This window comes from Schistocerca cancellata, chromosome 9 (genome assembly GCF_023864275.1).
Source record: "Schistocerca cancellata isolate TAMUIC-IGC-003103 chromosome 9, iqSchCanc2.1, whole genome shotgun sequence".
In the NCBI taxonomy this organism is placed as follows: domain Eukaryota; kingdom Metazoa; phylum Arthropoda; class Insecta; order Orthoptera; family Acrididae; genus Schistocerca; species Schistocerca cancellata.
In genome coordinates this window covers 255753194-255779832 of record NC_064634.1, presented here as the reverse complement: position 1 = coordinate 255779832, position 26639 = coordinate 255753194, and the positions used below count along the sequence as shown (strand labels likewise).

Here is a 26639-nt window from a genome sequence, read left to right as displayed (position 1 = left end):
GGGGACTGATGACCATAGATGTTAAGTCCCATAGTGCTCAGAGCCATTTGAACCTTCAGCTTATTACTGTTTTTCCTAGAATTTCGAGCACATAGCATTATTTTACACAGTCGAATGCTTCTTCTAAGTCGAATCACATGAATGAGTCTTAATCTTTCTTAAGCAATGGTGCCGTTATTAATCGCAACGTTAGAACTGCCTTGTGGTGCCTTCATCTTTCCGAAAGACGGAATGATCTAACAGCTCCTCAGATTTGTTTTCTCTCCTGTACGTTGTTAGAAGTTTGGTGCATGCTCTGTTAAGCTGATAGTGGGATAGTAATTGCAGTTATCAGACTCTGCTGTTAGTGGGATTGTGTAGGTGATATTTTTGAGAATCTCATGTTATACCTGCAATCTCTTAGATTCTACATCCCATTAGGTTATTTGGATGCCACTTTCCCCAATTATTTAATCAGTCTAATTGCCTCGTTTGCTCTCAACTCTTTCTAATCTCTACTATTTCGTCAATCAAGTAAAATATTTCTTCTCTTTCCAAAGATTTCCTCCCCATTGCCTTCCTTGTACCCAACTTTGCCTGTCGAAGTCCACTACTCTTTAGCTTCACTGTCAACTGGGGTATTAATTATCACAGTATCTATACCCTTACGGAACTTCAAAGGTATCTAATGATTCCTTGGAACTTAAATATCCCTCTTACCATATTGATCCTTCCGAACGATTCTTGTAAACTTCGGTCTAGTCTGCAACATTACTAAATTGTGTGCTGAGTCAGTATCTGCTCCTGGGTAAGCCTTAGAATCCTTCATCTTATTTGTGAATCTCTGTCTATGATATAATCCTGCCGGAGTCATTCCGTCCATGCGAGCTTTTCCCATACATATGGTCTCGTCTTGTTTTTGAACAAAGTACTCGTTATTGCTAGACGAAATTAATATCGTACCTTATTTACCTCCCTCTTTTCTCGCCCTTCCTACCAGGCCCTCATTCTCCCATAACTCTTTTTTTATTTCTTCCCTTACTACGGTGTTCCAGTGCCCCATGATTATTAGATTTCCATTTCTTACTACAACCTGAATTATCTGTCTTGCTATATATCTAGAACTTTCCTGTCCGCTTTTGACGTTGGCATTTTTAACTAAACTGTTGTTGCCTATTACTGAACTGTTCAAAGTAACTTACTCTCTGCACTGTATTCCAATTCTTAAAGACCCCTACTCCCGTTACTCCATTTTTCACTGATTCGGTATTATCCTGCATTATTCTGACCGAAAGTCTTTCTCTTCCTGGCACTTCACTTCTTTCTGCTGGTGTTATCCCGTCCACTATGGGGTCTGCTTTTTCAGTCAAGGAAATCATTAAGGAAGTTCTGTGCAGCATCCCTCTGTGAATAGTGTAAACTCTTCAGTATGTTCTCGTGTTTTAACAGTTTGTGTATCGTATTCCCTCAGGCTAATTTCGAGGAACAGCCCGGTATTTGGCTAAACGAGAGTGGGAAACGATAAAAAAGCAACAATGTGGCCGGTATACCAACTCAGCATTTTTTATCCACCTCGCATGGCGACCACCCAGTTTCACAAATTACAGCGTGTCACATTACTCTGCACGAGCAGGTGTTCCCTTTCATTTCACTGATCCTATAAATATCTTACCGAATGGTCACATTTCTTTTCTATCACCTTCAAACTTATGACACCTCACGCTCCTACCTGCAGATTTAAGTTTTCATTGGTTATTTTTTCTATGTCTTACGGTTACCTCCTCCGCGGCTATCCCCTCCTGGAAACTCAAATTTGAACTAATTTGATATATTCTTTCTGTAGACAGATTATGTTGATACATTCTCAGTTACATATCACATGTCTTTTCGAAACACATTATTGGCCTTCATTGCATGGGTCCTTGGCTTCGGCTTCCCCGTGTCATTGAACATTGATAAATCATCCGCTTTTAAGGAGAGATTTCCCACCTCAGGGACAAGTTGTTGCCCTGAAACTGTGCCTGTTCCATCGTCATCTTTTACAAGTCCGTTGGAAAAACTTGAGTGGCTCACTATTATACAGAAAGACTATAGACTCCATTAATGATTAGTTTTATTCAGGTACAAGCAGTGCCCGAGATCCAGTCACCGTTATGTGTATGATACATTATACAAAGTCGCTGTTTATTTCACTCAAAGTACCCAGTCTTGTTTTTCCTTGAGATAATAATTTCCTCAACGTCAAATGTTCGTTAAAGTATAAACTTGGTTCAGCATCTGATTTCTTTGCTCTTTAACATCAGTTGAAACGTCCCCTTAGAAAAATTATACATGACTGTGTTTAAACTGACACACAATATTTTTAGCGCAACGCCATCTGACTTTCAAAAATCCCTACAAAAGAATGGCCCTGACTAACATTAACCTATACCTTTCACAAATCACTTACCTCACAAAAATCTTCGCTACTCGAACTATTGCAATACAGCGAGCGCCACTACAGCCAGCTAAATAAAAGATTCAAACTACGGAAGGCACTAACTACTGATAGGCATAGTTAGCAAATGAAAGGTTTTAATAGAGAACAAACAATGTATTTACCTTAATAGTGTTGAAAAATCATAATATACATAGCAGTTCATGACATCCAGTCTTACAAATTTCAAAACTCCGCCATTTCTCTCCCCACATCCACCACTGCTGGCGGCTCACCTCCAACTGCGCAACGCTACGCGCTGTTAACATCCAGCTGCCCAACACTACAATGGCAGACAACAATGCAAACGACTGCACACAGCACAGTCAGTGATTTTCATACAGAGCGCTACGTGGCGTAACCAATATAAAAACCTAAACAGTCTACTTACATAGCCCCCATGCTCCCAACAAAAAATTTTACAAACTCTTTTGTTTTGGGCACTGGCCAATACATATTTGTTAAAATTTTTTCACAATTACAATAACAAAGAACTCAAATGCAGACACTTACTGATACAATGTTGGTCAAAAGCTAAAATTTTTTCACAGTCCATAAAGACAGTCCTGATCGTTCATCACAGTAAAATTGCAGTGTTTTTCTCAAAGTCTGAGCAGTAAAAGAAAATGCACACGGAAGTAGTGGATTTCCATGCCGTCTTGAAGAAGTAGTGTTGTCCTTCCAACAGAAAGACAGGTAATGGGCCACAATAGAGCAAACCCACAGCAGAGTCAGTCGAAGTTTTGAAGAATATTGGTAGGTCGGTCATCACAGAGCAGACCCACTATAGTCTTGGTAGAGAGTATGGTACTGGTGGGCCACCAAAGGTGCAGACCCACTGCAGTCCTTGTGGAAATAATGGTATTGATGGATCATCAAAGGTGTAGACCCACTGGAGTCCTTGTAGAGATGGCCAGCAGCCATCTGCTGCGACTGTGCAGGTGCACAATCACCATCGAAGAGTCTTGCGGACAATATAGCAAGTCCATAGCCACCACTTGTACACTCACAAAGTTTTTGGAATTGTCCTTAGAACCAGTCCCTTGCTGAATTATTAACACACGTGCAAACACTAACAGTCCCTACTTCTCACATATTGTCCATATACTATGACCAACAGAAACGTGTGCAGTGAAATGTAATTTACAAGTTACTTAATTTGATGAACTGGTGTCAATTACAATTTTATAACATAAGAATACAATATCAAAGGTACAAAATACATCATTAAAACATAACAATACAGGTAACATTTGTAGCACAGGCTTTACAAAAGAATTGAACTAACATATACATCAGTGTTTCTGGAATTATGACATAAGTAAATACATAAAAGATTAGAATAACTTTTGAAACATCAACTTTACACATGAGCATTAAAACAGAAAAGAATAAATAATGTCTAAGCATATTTACAAGATAAATAACATATTATTAATGCCAATTATATTTGAGGATAACAGTAATCCTCATCATAGTGAATGTAGCTTAGTATTAGAAGAGAAAAAAATTCTATGAAACTACACAGAGACAGGAAGAAAACAAATACACAAGGGTACACAAACACATAGTGGGATAACACAAAAGGAAAAGACAGGGTTTGTTATCTGTGTAACATTTGGTACTGCAGTCCAACCCAAAACTTTATTCCATAGATCGTTCCTCTTATTTCGACATTTGATACAGCCAAAAAAAATCCTATCCAAGCATGCTTTCTGTATTCTGTTTACATCCTCCTTCAAAAATAGTTTTTCTCCACTGTACACTACTTTTTTGGCCAAACCATTTTCTTATAGCTTCTCAATGCATTTCTTCCAATTCATCATAGTCAGTTTCTTATATAGTCTACCCCTCTTAAGCTAACTTAAATCTACTGAGCTCAGATGCTAAACTAAGGGACGATGCAATGCAGCAGCACAAAACAATTAGTACAAACAGCAATGACAAAAAATTCAAATTGGCAAAGCAAGCAGCAATATATATAAGTTATGTATAAGTTAGCAAAGCAAACACTAATATGAGCCAATGTGCAGCAAAGAGAAAATTAAAGCAGTAGTAAAGCTGGCTGAACAGAGTAATACAAAGTGATATTCAGTAGCACTATGCCTGGCACACAGCAGCAGCAAATCCAATAACTTACATCTAAACATGACAAAGCTCAAGCAGAAAAAATATTACAGTAAAAATGGCCATGATTAATACCTATGTCACATCTTAACACTAGGGTGATGCATCACCTTAACTTACATTACAAAATAAGTTACCCAGTCATTGACAAAAATTATGTATGCAATTCCTGTGAAGGGAAATGTCTTTTTGTGCTCCCTCGGTTTTTTTTTCAGTAGATCATAAAATGGTTATTTACTGGATCTGTAGGCATAAAATATCTATATTAGTACATCTATTAAATTTTATTTTAACCAATGCTGCAGTGCAGCTAGAAACTAGATATCAAAAAAAATGAGCGATCTCTCAACTAGAAAGACAATAGATGTAAGATGTTTCTCATCATTTCATTAGGCATTTCAGTAAATATCATAAATTAAGAGTTCCACAGTGTAATCATATATTTTCAAGTTTGAGCGTGTCGTATTTGAGATGCTTTCTAGAAAGGAATGTCAATAGCGAGGATAATGGCCCCTTTTTTTTTCCACCTGTGCCTCTGAAAGGCACACACTAATAGCTTTTCTCCAGGTGATTGTCGCGTAGCTGTGTGCTTACAGTGACCTACCCTCTTTACCGAAATATTTACGACATCAGTTTGCACCATAGTGACAGTCTCATATAAAAAATTTCACAGGTCGAGAATTTTCGTTGCAAATGTGTAGAAACAAAATCCTATAAATATAACAGTGTGCAAAAAATTTTCGCCTGCATTGTGATACATTCACGCATTTACACACATTTCATAACTCTTAAAGTACGATTCTTGGTTTCCAACATCCTTTTTCACAAGTCAGAGTCCCTAACCACTATTCATTACCTCTTACCTTATTACACATAAACATATTCGTCGACACTTCTTCAATGTTTCATCTTAATAAATACGTAGCATAATCAAATTCCTCATGTAACATCACCTTATTGATCATAAACATACCTCAACAGCATAACACACATCGTCGTCGTAAAAATAACATCGTAACAACTCAGTCAAATCTCAAAAACATCGTAGCTATCTGCAATAATGTCAAAACCTAAAAGAAATTCTCTGCTTATTTCAATAGTGTCATCTTCCTCAAACATACTTCAAAAATCATGATCTCATACCAAATACATCATTCAAAGCTCTCATAGTATCACAATTGTTCTGAAAAAATATGAAGAGTTCACAAAGTACAGACAAAATACAGTTTCATAAGTGTGAAGTTATCCAACGGTGTAATTACGTAAACATTTGTCACTGATGTAGTAAAAAAAAAATTTTGTCTCTCAGTTAAATGATCAGATAGCTGTGTAACTGATGTGTTAGAGAAATATGGTACCAATGTGTAAAGACAAAGTAAGCGTGTACCACACTGAGTATTAATGTAATTATACCCTCAGGTGTTACAGATTACAGCAATGGAATGAAATGTATCACAGAAAACCTTTGTATCATTGTACTTCGAATATCTTTAAAAATAAATGATTTAAGTGCAAAATTAATCACTCAAATACGTGTCCTTTAGCGCTCAATGTGTGTCTTGCTGTAAGATAATCTCTGTGGAAGTGTCGTAGTTATCGTCCTCCGAAAGCTAAGTTCTGCAGAAGTCAATGTAATTACCTCATGATACACAAAAGTGAAATACTTTGCGTATAGATATCTTAGTTATTACGCTTATTGCCGTGATGAACAAAGTACAGTGCTGTAATGTATTGTTGTGCTACGGAAAAGGCTGTCTCCTTGTAGCTATACCACAAAAGTTACTACTAAAACATGATTCACTTTACAGAAGAATTCAGAAAAACTGTGCATATATAAAACAGAAACACTGCAAAAGCAACATTGTAAATTGTCACTCATTAGTAGCGTCGTGATAAAATCGTGTAGCTGTCACATAAACTAACCACTGTCTCATCTGGTATCTCATAGAAAGTACTTTAAATCCAGAACGTATTTTCAAGTAAACCAAAATGTTGCATTAAAATCTCATTAGCAGTACTGGTAAATGTTCTAAGTATGTGAGCCTTATAGTCATTACCCAATCATGCAATTAACAAGCAATAATGTACACACACAATAACACTTTGTCGTCTGTTCACAATAACAATGCATTCGTAATTTCTGTTTAAATAAGTTCTGTTGGTTCTTGACTGGATATTTAACTTCAAACATTGTTCCATGTTAACAGATTCAAAGTCTGACAAAGCGTACTAGTAATGTAAAGTGAAAAGTTATATGGCAAAGACAAAGTTAAAAAGCAGATTATCTTTCAATAAACGGTTTTACATGTGAAATGTGGAGTAAACCTTTACTCTTCCTAGTACGCAGAGTTTCAACTTCAACGCAATTATCATTTGGTATATCGGTAAAGAATGTTCAAATTTGTCTCGAGCTTAGCGTCTATGTAATTTCTCTCTGAGACAGCCGGCGCATGTGGCTGCCTGCGGTGCGAGTCATTGTCTGCTATCTCTTTGTTAGTGTGCGTCGTTATTGGGATTAGGAGACCTAACTTCTACAAATTCACCTTGTCGAGAGGGCCCCACCCTGTTTGAATCCCGCCAGTTCTGATGCAATTCAGGTCTGTCGTTATGATCATATCGTCTGTCGTCATGTCGGTAGATTCCATAGTTTCTTTCTTGTCGGTCACATGGTGGAGAATTCTCCCTGAATCGTAACTGCGCGCTGGGCCGTTCGGTCTAAAGTTATTCTGTCTCCCTTGATAATAATTATTTTGGTTCCCATATTGTCTGTTTCTCTGATTGTCTCTGTGATAGTCACTACTGCGGAGAGGTGATCTTTCCCTGTAATTATTACTACTCAGCCAACGGTTGTCATACAGATGGTGTCTGTTTTAATCTCGATTTGTGTTTTGAGAATAGCCTTGTCATGTCCAGTTATTATTTCTATCATTCCGGAATTCTGACGGATGTGACCTGTAATTGTTGTGTTCCTGTTGTCGCATTCCGCGATTGTCAGTGTCAATTTCCAATTCTTGTAACAGTCCCTGAAATGCTTTAATGTCATCTTTGCAACGTCCTGCCAAAATAATATGTCGTAAATGTTCAGGTAGTTTGATTAAGCAAATGCGGATGAGCTCTGAGGGGCTGTATGGGTTTGACAGGTACTGATTCTTGTGCAACATGTCTTCAAAATATTTCACAAGACTGGAAAATTCAGATCTTTCGAAATGTTTCATCATTATGATGCTATGTTTTACTCGGTCTTGTGTAGCTTGAGACCAGTATGCTGAGAGGAAGGAACGTTAAAATTCTCCTTCACTGTGACAATCGTGAATGACCGATCGCATTCTTACAGCTGGTTCAATCTCTAAATAGCCACACATAAATTCCAATCTGTGCTCTAATGACCAGTTGGGAGGAAAACAATGAGAGAATTGATGGAGCCACGCTTGTGGATGAATGTCGTTGCCAGAATTCTTAAATGTTTTAAATTTACGTGTAGTAATGTGATAGTCAAAATCATGTCGGCGAGTCGCATATCGGTCATTGTTACGTCTTGTCGGCGGTTCCATTTCAAAATTCGGTGCAACTTGCCAATTTCTTTCATAATTTCCGGAATGTCCTGTGTTATTATTTTGTGGTTGTTCCGTATTTCTATGTCCCTCTTCCCGTACTGGAGCGCGAGTGTCCTCTGAAATACGTAATTCTTGTATTACTTGTGCCAACTGATCTTGTACTTCCCGGATTTCTCTTTTGTACTGTGTATTGATTTGATTTTGATTATGTTTGAATTTTCCAATTTGTTAATACTCTTCAGTGTCCGTGAAGGCTACAGGTCTTGTGTTATTCAGATCATCATCTACCTTTGTAGATAAGTTAGTGAGCTGATCTGAAAGTTCGGCTATTTTCTCCGATAATGAAATTATTTCCTCTGTGTGTTTTTCTGAACCAAGTTTCAGAGTGTCCATTTGTGTCGAAATCGTATCTACTGTGTCCTTTAAGTTTTCCTGAGTTTTTGCAAGTTGCGTAACCGAATCGGTAGATGCAACTGAGTCAATTTTAGCTTGCAAGGTGTCGTGATTTTCATGAACATTAGTTTGCAGTTTCTTTATGGCTGCTTCGTGATTCTGTAATGCATTTTCAGGACGCGAAATAATAGGTTGGAAATGCTCACAAATTTGTGTTTTTACGTCATTACAGACTTTTTGACATTTCGATTCAATGTTATGTAACTCAGTAGTTAAATCTTCACGTGTTTGTTCAAGTGTGGTGTCTAAGTTCCGATGATTTTGTTCCAATGTGTCTAACTGTTGCTGTGTTTGTCTCTGATTTTGTTCCATTGTGTCTAACTTTTGAAGCTTTTGCTGTGTTTGTCCCATTTGTTGTATTAATTGTAATAACAATGCACTGGTGTCTGAAACTTGTTCCTCAGTGCTTTTCGGCAGTGAATTTGCACCGGCAACATTCACATTTTGACAAGCAGAAAGTGTGTCTTGACTTATTTGAGGAAACGGTGAGGACGCAAAACCTGAATCTACAGTATTTGCAAGATTGTGCCCTGTCATTTCGGATTCCTGAGGCGAGCTGTTGCCGACCGATCGATCGATAATGCTTCCCTGTTCACTAATTGTTTCACTGCCTACACCATTATTTGCAGCCCGCTCCATTTCCCTATGCACAATTACCAAATCACTAGTTTGAACATTAGTTACTTCATTACACGGTGGCGCTAACACACTGCTTTCGTCTTCACCGTCAAAAACCTAAACAGCCTACTTACACACTGACATTTTTGTTTTCTACGGTAAGTTGAAAATTCTTCGTCTGAAATTGTATAATCTATAAAGACTGTAAGCTCTGATCTCTGGTCTTCCTTTTGCAGAGCGAGGACTTCAGTGTGGTGTTTAAGTGTGCATCTTTCCTTCCGATTCCGTGCTCTCGTCTGTTTCTTTACTGCTGGGCAGCAAACAATGTCACGGAGCAGGTAAGCACCGGACCAAGAGGAAGCAGCCATATCTGCTTTTCTCTAAGGGTAACAACGCAAGTTCGTAGTCATGAAGCATAATACTAATAGGACAAAGAAGATAATTTTCAAAATTCCCTTGAGATTTCAATCGAGGGAATGCTGGAGCTTGTGCAAATATATATAGACCTAGTTAATCCGTCAATCGAGGGAGAACATCAGGGAAAAACATCCAGGAACGATGAAAAGGAGAATATGCGCTTCGAATGACCATATGATTTCTTCATCTACGTCTAACCACTGTGAGATACGCAACTGAAGGTATGTCCCATTGTACCACTTAACTACGGTTTCTTCCTGTCCCATTGAAGTATGGAGCACGGGAAAAATGTTTGAATGCCTCTGTGCGTGCAGTAGTGCCATTCCTATGTGAGCGCTACGAAGGGGGTTGTAGTATATTCGCAGATCAATAATTTAAAACCCATTCTTGAAACTTTGTTAATACACTTTCTCGGGATAATTTACTTCTGTCTCCAAGAGTTTTCCGGCCGCAGTGGCCGAGCGGTTCTAGGCGCTACAGTCTGGAACCGAGCGACCGCTACAGTCGCAGGTTCGAATCCTGCCTCGGGCATGGATGTGTGTGATGTCCTAAGGTTAGTTAGGTTTAAGTAGTTCTATGTTCTAGGGGACTGATGACCTCAGAAGTTAAGTCCCATCATAGTGCTCAGAGCCATTTGAAACATTTGAACCATCTTCAAAAGATTTCTAGTTGAGTGGCTTCAGCATCTCTGTGACGCTTTTGGTACATGTAATATACTTACTCATGGTAGAAAAATGCGCAGTACTGCAGTAAACCACTGGAGAGACTAAATTTGAAGTAAATTTTGCAAGACGAGTGGTGGAAAGACGAAATCTTGTAGCTGCGTATTAGGCTTGGCCTGCAAGTTACCAAAAACCTTCCTCACTTCCTTACGGCTGAGAACGTAGTGCCCAGTTTTTACGCCAGGTGCGACGTTTTCCATTTATCGTTTTTCCTTAACCTGATTACCAATGTCGAAGTACGTAGAGGGGACGTATCCGTCTGAAGTTAGTGGATCCCCTTAAGCCTTTCGCTCCTGTTACGTTTTTTTTTTTTTCTTTGTTCACTAACGGTGGAAACATTGCAGTGCCTAGAAGGACTTGTGCAACATAAACGAAAGTTGTTAGGCGTGATATTACATCTAAACATGATGACTATTCAAATTTAGCGCAAAACGCATAAGAGTGATGTTAGTGGCCCCACTATAAGGATAAAAGTTAGGTTTGTTTTAAATATAAACTGTAACGGTCTTTACCTTTGTGATTGAACGTGGTGAGTTGATGGTAGTCGAGAATGCCTTTAAGGTGACAAGAACGCCAATAGCAACATCTCACGGAGTTTGGATGAGATGGTGCGATAGGGCTACAAGAAGCTTGATATGCCGTCTGCGATACTGCAGAAAGACTTGGCGGAACTGTACCCGCAGAACATGTTTGCTGCACCGGTGGTCACGAGAATGTACGCTCGCAAGAAGAGCGGGTTCCAGACGGCCGACTGACACTACCGAGAAGTAAGACCGTCGTGATCGGCGTATGACTGTGTCGCATCGTCGTGCATTTGCAGCAGCAATTGGCATCACAGTGACACAACGAACTGTTACAAATCTGTTACTTTAAGGACAGCTCTGAGCAATACGCACTGTAGCGTGCGTTCCTTTGGCCTCAAACCACCGCCATTTATGACTTCTGTGGCGTCAAGCGAGAGTTCTAGGAGGGGCGAGGGTAGAGGTTTGTTGTGTATTCTGATCTGGTTCTAAGTCGGTGCCGGTGATGGCCATGTGTTGGTTATAAGGAGATCAGTTGAGAGCCTGTTTGCGAGACACACTGGACCTTCACCTGGAGTTATGGTCCGGAGTGCGTTTTCGTATGGCAGGAGGAGTTTTCTGGTGGTTATCCTACGCACCCTGACTGCTAATTTATAAGTTAGTCTGGTGATTTCACATGTTGTGCTGCGATTCATTAACAGCAGTCTAGGGGCTGTTTTCCAAGAGGGTAATGCTAGACCACAAACTTCTGTTGCAGCCCAACGTGCTCTACAGAATGTTGCCATGTTTTGACCTGCTCGTTCACCATTTCTGTCTCCTATCGAGCACATGTGGGATATCATCGGTCGACAACTCCATCCCACAAAATGATATTCGAGATCTGTACGACATAGCACATTCGCGTTTACATGCTTGCATTCGGGATTCTGTCCGTTACACCGGTTACTAATGTACCAGCATACCATATTTGCAATGGCTTATCTCACGCTTACATTAAAATGTGATCTTGGATTGTTAGTCATTTACATATGTTACCTAGATAAATGTATTCCCAATATTTCATTACTCTACAGTAATAATTTTTAGTGGTGCCATATTTTCCCCATCAGTGTAGTAGAGTAGTGCTTTTATAGCACATCATAGATATTGTACTAATGAACGTTAAAGTATTTCACAGGCGGAAAGGAGACCTCACGGCAGAAAGTTCATGACTGGTTCCACGTTGTCCTCCCACAAGAAATGGATCATGTATGCCAGTGGCTATATGTATAAAATACAGTATATAACTGAAGATAGAGTCTACTCCAGAAATACAACCTTATTTTACACAGATTTTCTGGTCCATTATACTTTTATTTCGAGAAACTATTTACAGGCCTTTAAGCACGTACTGAGGATGATGGTTCTAGGTGACATCTATCTCTATGTATGCGTGCTAGTGAAAAGAATTGAGAAACCATTAGAATTACTTTTGACTCTAAAACTGTGGGAATACGTAACTTAGAATTACTGTTTACTTATATAAGTTTTGCGTTGTGGATTCAGCTGCCAGTATCCAGGTACGACAATGAATACTCGTAATTTACAGAATGACGACTGGCTAATGTAGAGCAACGACGTAATAAAAAGGCATGACCCCGAAGTAATGGAACTACACATATAAGTATTCCACCTTACCCTTAAAATAATATTTTCATCCCAAATATTTATTGACGATGTTTTACAACGTTTCGTGCAGTCTCATTCTTATTTTGTATTTTTATCCATATTACATGTTTCCGTGTAACAATAACAACAAAAGATTTCAGTTTTACTGCAGAGCAGATTTTGCTTGAGCAGGAATTTTATAAGGGGGCTATGCTCCAGACTGAACGCTGAAAGGCATAATCAGTCTTAAATGATGATGATGATGATGATGAGAAATATTATGAACATTACTTTTCACTGAAAGTAGAGACTCTGTGTTATTGGCTAGGTTATAGATTAATATGCATTGTAGAACTGCGTTAGTAAGAAGACTAATGAAAAGCTACCCTAAGTTCATAGAGCTATTGCTATGTACGTTTATTTCATTCCCCGTTAAGTTATTAATCCATACATTTTATAGAAGTGGCTGTATGTGTGTACACTGAGATGACAGATGTCGGAGATACCTCCTAATATCGAGTCGAACTCCCTTTCGCCCAATGTGCAGCAGCTCGACGTCGCATTACCTCAACAAGTTGTTGCAAGTCCGCTGCAGAAATATTGAGCCATTCTGCCACTATAGTCGTCCTTAATTGCGGGGGTCTTTCCGGAGCAGGATTTTGTGCCCGTGCTGACCTCTCGATTACGTCCCATCATTGTTCGATGGGATTCATGTCAGGTGATCTGCATGGCTAAATCATTAGCTCGAACTGCCCAGACGTTAAGAGAAAGCCATCGACCACTGCGATGTCTGTGGTGAGAGGTAACGCCTGAAATTTGGTATTCTTGGTACACTCTTCACACTGTGAACCTCGGAATATCTAATTCCCTAACGATTTCCGTAATGGAATATCCCATATGTTTATCTCCAACTACCACACCGCGCTCCAAACCTGTTAATTCCCGCCGTTCGGCCGTAATGACTTTGGAAACCCTTTCACATGAATCACCTGAGTACGAACAACTTCGCCAACGTACTGCCCTTTGTATATTTGCATACCTGTTTCCCATCACTTTTATCACTATGTATTCATGTTCCGCGTCTATTGTACCGCTTTAAACCAGATTTGGTGCAAACATCACATACTGTCTGCAAATCATCGCTGTGGAGGTAGGAACAACCTGCCTATGGAAGGGATGGGGATGAAATGGAAAAGCACGGTAGCACACGACACATGTATACTCACACTTTCGTCACCCAATATTTAAGAGTGAGAAAGATTAGAGAGTTCAAAAAAAACTCCACATGTAATTTTAAACCTTTACGAAACTTTTTCTCCCTGACGGTCCCCAACGAGCGTTGAAGAAAAAAGTTTATCGCTTACTACGTTATCGCTGTTCTCAAGGCCTCAAAGGAAGGAAGCACTCGAATAACGAATTCACGGTATCCAGATAGATGGCTCCAATATACCAATGTCGATACATCTGAAAGTGTATAAATGACGTGAAAATGGGGCCTGAAGATGGCATAGTGAAACGCCGAAACTGACTGTCAAAATAAAATAACTTTTCAAAACGTACGGCTGCCTGGCGATTTTTCTTGGTAAATATCTGACCATCCGCTGCCATCACAATGAATCAACAGAGATAAAAAGGGAAATGGCTGGCTAAAGTGACAGTGAGCCTTGACGTGACTACGTTGTTAAAGTTTTCTTATTAGAAAAGGTAAAGATTGGAATTAGGTGTGAAAGATGAACACTATGAGCGTTTTACAGCTTGTGACTTTATTCAGAGATTACTCTCAACCCAGTTTACATGGGTCCTAAATGCTCCGTATCCACGAAGGATCAAGTTTTTACACAGACTAGCATCTTTCCGTCTATTAATAGAACCTGTTAGTAACAGCTGGACTGCACTCATAACAGGACCCACCTAATTCTCCATCTGCTTGCAGAACTAGCGTAGACAACTATGCTCAGCCCTGGCCCAGGTAATAACTTCAGTAGTTTCTACCAGTACTGCATTTTCTCCACTTCCACTATGACCTGCCTGTCCTGTCTATGCTCTACTCCAGTCTGCTCTAACTGCCGTAACTCTCCCTTCCGAACTTCTGCATCCGAGTCTTAACCAGTTCCCTCTTCGCCCCGCCAGTCACTAACTTGGCGTAATGTTGAAGGGCCCTCGCCATCTCACTGGCTCTGATTAAGCACTTTTTTTAGAAGCTAAGTGGAGGGAGGAAGGCGTCTGTTGCAAATTCATGTCCAGGGCATACTATAGACTCTTTATGACGTATATATGCCCCTTCACGGGACTCTCTCCCTTATTTCTTTTCTCCTCTCGCTCTGAAATGATATTTACGCCTTGCAGTGTTACTTCATAAGTGTAGCTGGTGTCCCTCTGTCGCCAATCCCCGGCTAAAAAGCTTTCCTTCTACGTGATTTGAAGCGTCCGATATTATACGTGCGCTTGTTATTGTGGTCCGTCATTCGATACTGCCTGCCTTCTTTGTAACTTTCCCATTGTTATGCTTTTGAAGCTTTACCCTACTGTTAATTCCTAAGACTTCGCTGTCATTTTCTTGGATACAAGACATCTCCCCTGCTAGTGTAATTGACGATACTCTTTAGAGTAGCGTCACTTAAAACCAGTTTACATTCTGTTCACAAGTATATTCCTCTGAAACATATACTCCATAACTGGGATAACAACATTTTAAAGTTTACAATTAAGTTTACGTTCTTTCCTTGTGTGTACTGAGCCTTCTTCATCATTTGGCCTTCTTCATAGATTATTATTTCCTTAGGAATACCAGTAAGAGACATTTGCACCACTGGATTTTTGGCACCTTGATGTATGATGTTAGGAGTTACAAATATATTACCGCATCAATTATTTTCTCGAAGTCAAAAATACTATTTACAACATTTACAGTGTCTGCAGCAACAGGTTAATATAACTAGTGTAATTAAAGTTATGATCACATGTAGTGATGGAATAGTGTATCAGATACTTACAACTTTTCATCCTTTCCTCCTGTTCATTGTCATACCATCTAAATCACTCCGACGATTTACAGCAACCTTTAATTCAGCTAGTTGTGTGACCGCTTGATGTAATGGTAACTATAACTTTAGTACAGAAATGTTTTGTTTTCCTTATTTACTAAGCAACAACCAAGTTACAAACCTATTTATGGTATTACAACCTTTATGGTAGTGTTAGTGCGTATTACTCAGTTGGTCTGTATAAAGGCCCATGTACCGTGTCACTAATATTACTTACAAGTGCTGTAAAAACGTATTCCTCCAAGCTGTCTTAGCGCTACATCCCTAAGGGTTTGCTTCCCACAGACTATACTGTCAGACCTTACTCCTTAGGAATTATGTGTCCGTACGCTCTGCTGTAATACTACAATTCTTTTTCACAGTCACCTGGAACTATATTATTGGCTGCAGCAACTTTGCCTCACGCTCTTCTTTGTCGAAAGTAGACAAGAGGGCAGTTATTTCTCTATAAGTTCTCCTGTCCTTATTTACACTCGTACAATCTAAAAGCTGTATCTATAATTTGGCATATTGTCTTACAGATTCATCTACGAGTAGGTACTCCATTTCTGGCTGAAGGAAAAAATACTTCCCCTTTGAGTGAGGGATTTCTTGTGGTAAAATGAACTTTTTGTATAAGCTAAACATGGTATTATCTACTAAGGGGTCATTTATCACGTATCATAATATGCTTCCTTCTATAAACATACCTAAATCGAATAACTTCAACAAGAGACATCCTGATGATTTACCTGGTGGGACAGGGAACCTCGTATCATTCAGTTCATCCTTTCTTTAGACTAAGGAATTTCACAGTTTGTGTCAGGTTTATGGTGTGAAGCTCGAAATACCTTTCTGTGCATTAGCTAAAGTATTTATCCTTTGTTGATACACTAATGACACAACCCCAAACACATCTGGTAGTTTCAGTACTTGTTCACACACACTTACAAATGTTGCAGATCCTTATTACACGCCTTCATAAACCTTTCAGGTTGTCTTCGTTTTCTTTCATCTCATTTACCCTTACACTTACCCCAGATAATGTGGATCTTGGTAGTGCCATTTGGTCCTGAATTAACGTCAAATGATCCTTGGAATTCTTCTACATACCCTCTACGTGTTCCTTGTAATACGTAGCATTAGCATGATATAGTGTTGCAAACAGTATTTTTCATACCTCACCAACGAAGTTTAACATGTCTCTTTCCTTTTTTGTCTCGTATCTTGTTAACTGATCTACCAACCTCTGTAAGTCTTATCATTTCTATCTGATGTGTCATCTGGAGGTCTAGCAAATGAGAGTTTATTTATCCTACACTGAATTTTTAGATGTGTTTCTGTATTTTGGTATTGCTAACTCCCATATCTTTCAGCCTTCGGAATAGGTTGAGTTATAGCATCTAAATTTACGTACGTTACAGTCCTCCTTTTGGTACTGTAAATTTCTACTTCTCCTAAATCATCACAGTAGAGTCCTGAATACTTACCTATTTTAGAAACTTCTTAAACCTTGTGTTTCTATTCCGACTGCTTCGTATGTCCTCGTCATTGTTCAACTGGTTTGGTAGATCTTTCAGGTCTTACTGTTTCATTGTGCAGTAAAACTTTATCATCTACTCTGAAATCGATTTCGAGATTTATTATACTTTTCCTCTTACGCCGTTTTGTTTTGTATTATTGATTATCTTGCTGCAGTATGTGATTCTTGCATTCAGACTTACATTTCGTTCACATATTACTTATAATCGTAATTTACTTTTGTGATTCTTATTGTGATGTTTCTTGAATGTTTATCCTTCTCGCATAAATCAATTAATACTGCTTTTAGTCCATACTACTGTTTGGTGTTACATTCAAAACGAAAGTTGCGTATGGTACTCACCTGTCCCATGCAATCTGGTCACTTGTCACGAAGCGTCTCGGATACTACGACGTAATGCATCGTTTGCCTTTGGATGGTAAGCTCTTATGTGCTTCTTAGAAGTATGCTACAATTTACTTGTAAATTGCTTCACAGTCGTAATCCTCAGGTTTACGTCTCCGCTTCAGGAGTCTTGATTTAGGATCATTTACACTGAATATTCATGTTAACGGCTTAGTCTGTTATCTATGTAAACTGTCGTCCATATACGTACGGTCACCACTCTTGTAATGCAAATACTATAGCCAATAATTCTTTCTCCGTGGTACTATAATTTATTTCTGCATTGTTTAGTGATGTAGACGCATGCACAATGGGAAAAACTTCGACAACAGCAACAAGGCCGCCCGTAGACTTAAACTACTCACCTTTGTTGTCATTATGATGGATTTTGCAAAATCTGGTGCTGAAGTAGTGGTGGGATAACCAGCATCTCCTTTAGTTTGTCGTTCAGCCCATTAATATTTTACGCCTTTCTTTAGTAGTTTGTGCAGGGGCCTCTCCATTTTGCCAAAATTTGCAACAAACCATTGCTAATACTAGATCAATCCTAACAACCCTTTCAATTCTTTCGTTGTCATTGGCTGTGAAAAGAGCTTTACTTCTCCCACCTATGCCATGTCCGGTGCGATCCTTTTATGCGTGACACAATGACCTAAGAAAATCACTTCTATCCTTAAGAACTCACACTTACCTTGTTGTAGATTAAACTTGTGCTTTCGGAACCTATCAAAACTTAAACCGAGTTTTTCACTATGTTCTACAGGTTTCTTCCATAACACACTCCTTTAGGTACGCGAAATATTGAAGCATTTTAGACCTGCGGAAACATTAGTCACTGGAAACATCATAGAACTCCCTCCGGTCCCATTGGAACTCGTTTGTACTCTTAATGCCAATAGATTAAGCTGAACGCATTCTTCACTCAGTCCTTGTCGTTCTTCAATATTTTTTACTCTCCGCTTGCAAGATCTAGCGTCGACAAGCAGAAGGGTTTACAATAGTCAATAAAATTCATTTTTTCTCCGCCAGTTTCGGTTGACAAGAATGATGATTATGTTGTGGAACATTATGGAACATTCCCGCTTTAGTCCCTATAGTGTCATGAAGTTCCAGCGGGCTGTCATTGAGTTCCTTTGGTGGAAAACCGGAACAGCGCAGATATTCATACGGGCTTGTAGTATGGGCTTGTAGAATGTCTACAGAGACCTGACACTGAACAGAAGCACGGTGATTTCTTAGGAGAGATGTCTAGCATCATAGCAACAAGGTTGCTCAAACCTGTCCTATCTCCTGCGTCCCGGCTGCCCACACAAAGCAGTGACTCTTTCAGTGTTCGAGCAAGCATCCATTCGAGGTGATCGATGAAGCACAGATACCTCGCTGCACCACTGGTCGTCTGTGTAGGCAGTGCTGACACACCCGTCCACCAGTTGGGGTACTCAAAGGTATGTGCCCGCCGTGTTCTCGCCGGCTAACAGAAGACCTTAAAGAGCAGTGGAGGATTATCTGAGTGGAATTTTTGTGCATTACGCGGCTGATTGTGACAATTTTTGATAAGACATTATTTGAGAGGCGAAAATACAACAGTCCAAGGGGCGACACCACACCAACTCTACTTTGAAGAGAAAGTTCAAAGCCGTAGCCTCATAGCGACAGCCTTCTGTGACTTTGGAGGGGTTATCCTGTTTGATGTCACCCCTCATGCTGCAACGATAAACTCTAAGATGTATTCTGATAATGACTTCAGCGTGTTCGTCGGCGCAAAACACTAAAGGAACTCATCCTTCTCCAAGACAACGCAAGGCCTCCCAAAAGTCTGCACCCCTGAGGTGAGCTCACAAAGCTGCATTGGACTGTTCTTCCTCACCCACACTACAGCCCGAATTTCGCACCTTCCGACTTCCATCTGTTGACCTATTGGAGGATGCACTTTGCGCAAAGCAGTACGTGAATGGCGGGGAGGTTATTGGTTCTGTAAGAGGTTGTCTTCTATGTGGATCACTACAGTGGTGCCATGTGGGCATACAAGCCCTCCCAGTGATATCAGACCACCGCATTAAACAGAGATTCTGCTGAGAATTAGAGTTTTGCAGGCAGAGGAGTCTGGAATAACATGATGATGATAAAACCAACCATCTTTCAGAAGAATGTATTACTTACTGGACGCCACTCGTTTTATTGGTGCATGTACGACTCCACCGCCTGAGTTCAGTCTATCTTCATATTCCAGTCCGACTAAGGAATTTCATTAGTAATCACGTCTAGTTTTAGCCAACTTTCTGTCCCTACGTGAGCACTGTTGGCGATTATAAGCGAGACTGGGGCCATTCCATAGAGGCTCTTGCAGTATTAACGTATTCTTTTTCCGATCTACTATGACGGACCCAGGGCCCATTAAACATCTCATTATATCTTTGGCGGGATATCTGTATCTTGATAAACCCACACGTGACCTTCGTAGGTAGCGCGTTATTCGGGTAACCGCTTTCTCTGTGTAGCCCACGCTTAATCTATTAAGAGGATGGAAAGGGGAAGTGCCCTACATAGACGAGCTTTAGAAACCAGGATCGAACATCATCACAGAACCGTTTGAGCCTTTGGTTTATGCCTTATACTTGGCTCCAGACCTGAAGACTGCGATCGGTACAGGGAACAATGCTACAGCCCGATAGCTATCCTTCCATTCTGCGAGAGAGGATAGCTGTCTTCACCATATCAATCAGCCACCTGTAGGAACCGAGAATGGTGTCGCAAGCAAGGCACTAGGTGTCATTCGTGCATACATTAGATATGATTTGTAGCCATGTCCAGTTAATTCACGCAGTCACAAACCCACCCACCCACACACACACACACACACACACACATAAACAAAGTGGTCACAGGACTTTTCTCTTGATCTTTCCACTATTTGTCTTAGGGGTTCCATCATCCTCCTAAAATTGGAGCCCCCCATTAAGAGCAGTCGAACCCTCTGCAGTTGTCAGGACGTCTCAGGAAAGTCTACCACATTCCCAAAAGGGGAGGAATCCAATGTTGCCTCGAATGTTTTTAGCTGTGGGCAACATCTCAAACTGGTTTTTCAGGCTGAACAGTACAGCCATGCAGCCGGTCGCCCTTTCGCCTTCCGCCCAAAAATTTGCGACCGTGCCATAGTGTGCAATTACTATTATACAAGTTTCCATTTGCTGGATTGTGCGAACCTGATGATGCAGTGGAATCTGAGATTCCAGGCGACGCTATAGGCTCCACATGTGGCAAAGATTTCGTGTCATATAATACGACGAAACTACAGCAGTGAGGAAAAAAACCTGAAGCCTTTCGACCATGGTGAACAGAGCTTGCAGCTGTTAAACGACTGTAGTCAGTTCTCCTGCAATTGTACGCCGTACATGCAGTCCGTTTCCTTTTTTAACCAATTTTTGTCTACATCGCAGTTAATATCACACAATCCAATGATGTCGTTGGGTGAAATCAAAATTTTGCTGCAACACTGCCTCTAGTCTATGTTACACAAGAAATTCGGCTCACTTAAAGAGAAGGTAAACGATTTCTGCAGATGCAGCCCAATTGTGTCTCATGCTTCAGTCAGCAGCACTCCACAGTGCTCATCTGCCGTGCAGTTGCTCACATTGGGAAGGAATTTGATTCAATACCATGTGTGATCATCCAGTTATAGGTTACTAAATCGCTCCAAGTGAATCTCAAGATGGTGCATTTGCAAGAGCATGGCTGAAGTCTATCCACTTCCTCAAACAATATGAACTTTGTGCTCCATCTCCGCTGACCCCTATGTCGACAGGTCTCTAGCCTCTGGTCTTCCTCCCTTCAGCCTGCTCTGATGGCTCGAAGTTGCTTCTCTCATTCCATGACACTTTCTGGCTTGTCCACAATCCAAATGCTTTCGTTGACTAATCTCAGCTTCCACTCGCTATTGCATCTGCTTCGCCACATGGTGACAGCAGCCACGCATCCTCTGACAATACAGAACCATGTATACACCAGCACCTTTCTGCACAGATCTCGCTTATGCAAAACAGTTGTGGACAACGCGCCATGTCATGACCACAGAGCCGCACTGATATCTGTCTGCTGCACACGCCAGTCTCCTCAGGGCTAACACATAGATGCTCCTGATAAGGATGATTCAATTCTGGTCTTCGGATTCCACCTAAAATGCTGCTCCTTGAATCGACGGCACTGGGCAACACTTGCGCCATCCGTTTTTAAGCAATACCTGCTGGTGCGATGCACGATCATTGTGCCGAACGAGGTTTTGCCTGCTACAGCCTTTGGCGGACTGACGCTGACGCCACGTTGCTGTGGCCACTTCTGTGCGCTACGTTAGACTGTTGTCTTCTGTTCTATCTGTATGCCATCTGACGACTCGCTAAGGCGCTGCACTTACAGTGAAGCAGATACGTGCATGCTCTTGTACACTGAGCACATGAACCTCACTGCTATAAGCATTTCCGTGTGCTAGATTTGAGACGTTCCATAAAACTGCTATTTCATAGTTGCAGAACTCTCCACTACCTCTTTTACCTCAGATTGAGCGACCACCGCCTATATACCATGCTGTAGTTCAAATACACGTAATATACTACAAACGCATGGGGAATTAACAATAATGTCTGCTAATGCAACACAAAATATAAGCAATTCAGTCAACTTATTTTAAATAGAGATCTGACACCTCACTCCCTGTTGTTGCCTAGGTTTGTTAAGATACAAACACACTGCCCACACACAAGATGTGAGTCAGTCAACTTCAGTCTCAGGTGTAACATCTGTAATATCTCTACAACATTCATTCTAAATACATCCATTACAACCTTCAAGATTACAAATACTCCAGACACAGGGTCCTTTCTGGTACTGAGAACCTGGCACACTGTTTACCCCACCGGGGACTCTAATTTCCTCACATGATGAGTATCCTGCTCTTGCACCTTATCTAAATTCATTCTGCTACCTTTTAATGATGCAACCGACAACATATAACTTGTTATTACACCTAGCCACATAGTCTTAAGCTGCAATTCTTCTGATCCATCTTTACTGATTCCCCCCTCAGTTAAAATTATAAAAGTACTTACCCTGCTCACATAATGATACGAATTCACATTGTATGACATTATCCGTGCATGAGAAGGCGCTTCATTTTCGAAAAACGTCTACATTAGCTCTACTTCAGTTAGAGCTGACTGTATTGCAACTATAACCGTACTAACGTCCAGCTGCCCACCCAACGTTCCCTCACCAACTACTAAAGCTGCTGGAACAACTGCACCATGGCGTTTGCAAGGGCCTTCCCTCAAATGGTCACCTTGTGAGCCATGTAATATTTACGTTTCCAGTGAGCACCAAGGGTGTCCCTAACAGCCATAGTAATATGACATTTAACACCGTTGGCACAGAACCCAAATAAAATTATCGTAATATTACGACAAGCACCATACCAACATTATTTGTAACCACACTCCGCGACGGAATTGTGGCTCGGATTTTCGGTGACACTGACGTTTAGCTGGATTTATGCAATCTTGGTCTCTTAATCAAGGAGTTTGTTGTGTTAACATAAACCCCGCAGAACCAGAGTGCACTCAAAAGCAAAAAATATATGCCCTGTGCTCTATGTAGTTAACTAATGATATAACAATACAAATATGATAAAATTACTCATATCTCACAGTAGTTAAGCAATTAGAACTTGAATGGCACACCAAATAACACACAATAGAAACGTCAATGTAATACTCCTGACTATGTCTCATATACAACAAATAATGTGCTGTACCATGCAAACGTTGTATACATGGAAGAACTCTGGAGATGCTAGAAGGTTCCAGATAGACTATATAATGGTAAGACAGAGATTCAGGAACCAGATTTTAAATTGTAAGACATTTCCAGGGGCAGATGTGGACTCTGACCAAAATCTATTGGTTATGAACTGTAGATTAAAACTGAAGAAACTGCAAAAGGTGGGAATTTAAGGAGATGGGACCTGGATAAACTGAAAGAACCAGAAGATGTACAGAGTTTCACGGAGAGCATAAGGGAACAATTGACAGGAATTGGGGAAAGAAATACAGTAGAAGAAGAATGGGTAGCTTTAAGGAATGAAATAGTGAAGGCAGCAGAGGATCAAGTACGTAAAAAGACGAGGGCTAGTAGGAATCCTTGGGTAGCAGAAGAGATACTGAGTTTAATTGATGAAAGGAGAAAATACAAAAATGCAGTAAGTGAAGCAGGCAAAAAGGTCTCAAAAATGAGATCGACAGGAAGTGCAAAATAGCTAAGCAGGGATGTAAGGATGCAGAGGCTTATCTCACGACAGGTAAGATAGATACTGCCTACAGGAAAATTAAAGAGACCTTTGGAGAAAGGAGAACCACTTGCATGAAATCAAGAGCTCAGTTGGGAACAAAGTTCTAAGCAAAGAAGGGAAAGCAGAAAGGTGGAAGGAGTATATATACAAGGGTGATGTACTTGCGGATAATATTATGGAAATGGAAGAGGATGTAGATGAAGATGATATGGGAGATATGATACTACGAGAAGAGTCTGACAGAGCACTGAAAAACCTAAGTTGAAACATAGCCCCGGCAGTAGACAACATTCCATTAGAATTACTGACAGCCTTGGGAGAGCCAGTCCTGACAAAACTCTACCATCTGGTGAGCAAGATGTATGAGACAGGCGAAATACCCTCAGACTTCATGAAGAATATAATACTTCCAATCCCAAAGAAAGCAGGTGTTGACAGATGTGAAAATTACCGAGCTATCAGTTTGATAAGTCACAGCTGCAAAATACTAACGCGAATTCTTTACAGACGAATGGAAAAACTGCTAGAATCCGACCTCGGGGAAGATCAGTTTGGATTCCGTAGAAATGTTGGAACATGTAAAGCAATACTGATCTCACGAGTTATCTTAGAGGAAAGATGAAGGAAAGGCAAACCTACGTTTCTAGCATTTGTAAACTTAGAGAAAGCTTTTGAAAATGTTGACTGGAATCCTCTCTTTCAAATTCTGAAGGTGGCAGGGGTAAAATACAGGGAGCGAAAGGCTATTTACGATTTGTATAGAAAGCAGATGGCAGTTATAAGAGTCGAGGGACATGAAAGGGAAGCAGTGGTTGGGAAGGGAGTGAGACAGGGTTGTAGCCTCTCCCCAATGTTATTCAATCTGTATATTGAGCAACCAGTGAAGGAAACAAAAGAAAAATTCGGAGCAGGTATTAAAATCCATGGAGAAGAAATAAAAACCTTGAGGTTCGCCAATGAAATTGTAATTCTGTCAGAGACAGCAAAGGATTTGGAAGAGCAGTTGAACGGAATGGACAGTGTCTTGAAAGGAGAATATAAGGTGAACATCAACAAAAGCAAAACGAGGATGATGGAATGTAGTCGAATTACGTCGGGTGATGCTGAGAGAATTAGATTAAGAAATGAGATACTTAAAGTAGTAAAGGAGTTTTGCTATTTGGGGAGCAATGTAACTGATGATTGTCGAAGTAGAGAGAATATAAAATGTAGACTAGCAATGGCAAGGAAAGCGTTTCTGAAGAAGAGAAATTTGGTAACATCGAGTATAGATTTAAATGTCAGGAAGTGGTCTCTGAAAGTATTTGTATGGAGTGTAGCCATGTATGGAAGTGAAACATGGACGATAAATAGTTTAGACAAGAAGAGAACAGAAGCTTTCAAAATGTGGTGTTACAGAAGAATGTTGGAGATTAGATAGGTAGATCACATAACTAATGAGGAGGTACTGAATAGAATTGGGGAGAAGAGGAATTTGTGGCCATAATTTGTGGACATAATTCTTTGGCAACACTAGTCCCTCACATAGTACAACAACACCGAACTACAACCAGCAACTTAATCAAGTGCTAGACACAAACATGTAGAAACTAATACAGTCTTCATCGAGATACAAAGCAAGCTACTATCATCTATAAGAGTACACAGATGGCAACAGCCTCACTAAAACGTATCACTGTCACAGAGTCAGATCACATCATCATCTCGCTGTGCCTTGTAAAATTAAGCTGCACCGATGCAAAACAGGTACGGCTTAAATGCCATACCAGGACTAGGAAGTCATACCAGTTCACCTCTGACACACACCTTGGCCTCAAAGTTCCACCTCCAATATGCTCCTCATGCGACCAACTTACGCTATGGACTTTAGACTTGCTGCTACTTCCATAGATCAGTGCAGACAACACATAGGACACCCACATTGGAATATTATCAAGTGTAACTCCAGCACCGACATAGATCTTGTGCACTGCAGTTCAAGGCAGACTGACGCTGGCATCAAACTGATGAGGCCCCTTCTGTTCGGCAGTTCACAGTGATCCCTTCTCTGTCTGCTCGCCGCCTGATGCCTCGCTGAGGCGATGCATTCGCTGACAAACAGATGCACGGGCGCTTAGGTGCAGCAATGTGAGCTAATGAAGCGTGAACGGCGTGAGTCGGTAGGAATTCACACATGCTGAGAAACTACTGTCTCACAGCACACAGGTTAGTGTGAAAATAAGCAAAACGCTCACTCAGTCCTTTAGGAAGACACATTGAGAGAATATACTGAATCATTTCTAGAGCTGAAACCACTTAGGTCTCTTTAATTGAATCTCACAGGAGAACCATGCCATTTGTCGCTGTGTGAGAAGTGTTACCCTACTGTAAAACCCTGCATTTCGTAAGAGTTGGTACGCTTCAAATTTTGCATTACCTCTGTACGTAAAGCTGGCTAGTAGAAACGTATCTAGATGTAGAAATTCCTTTAGATATAACAGATACGACACAATGAGAACTGAAAATAAGTCTAAAGTTTCACCTTAAATTATCCATAAAATCCACAGGAAATGTAATGATGCACCAACTAATGAGCTGTTGTGATTGACCATTACCACTGTATTCATCTTGTTCAGAGATACCCTCGGGCCTCTTGTACAGTAACAAGCAGAAAAGTGACTCAGATAAATTTCCATGGTGATAAGTAACTCTTGTTTCCTATTATGGTTTGGCTCAAAACAAATAGTATGACCTACTAGTTTGCTGCTTATAAAATTGGCCTCTTTCTTCAGCATATATTTCAATGAACTTTTATGCAGACAAATTTTAATCAGTTTGGACAATAAGGGATATTCTAAGCTT

The 26639-nt window shown here is 40.4% G+C and overlaps 1 protein-coding gene across 1 annotated transcript in view; it reads left to right on the top strand.

Moving 5' to 3' along the window:
* LOC126101331 (odorant receptor Or2-like) overlaps positions 1-26639 on the top strand; it is a 70616-nt gene that overhangs the window by 30118 nt on the left and 13859 nt on the right. Inside the window, exon 3 of the mRNA XM_049912003.1 lies at positions 9444-9545. Coding sequence (XP_049767960.1) covers positions 9444-9545 — 102 coding nt within the window. The remainder of the gene's footprint in view (positions 1-9443; positions 9546-26639) is intronic.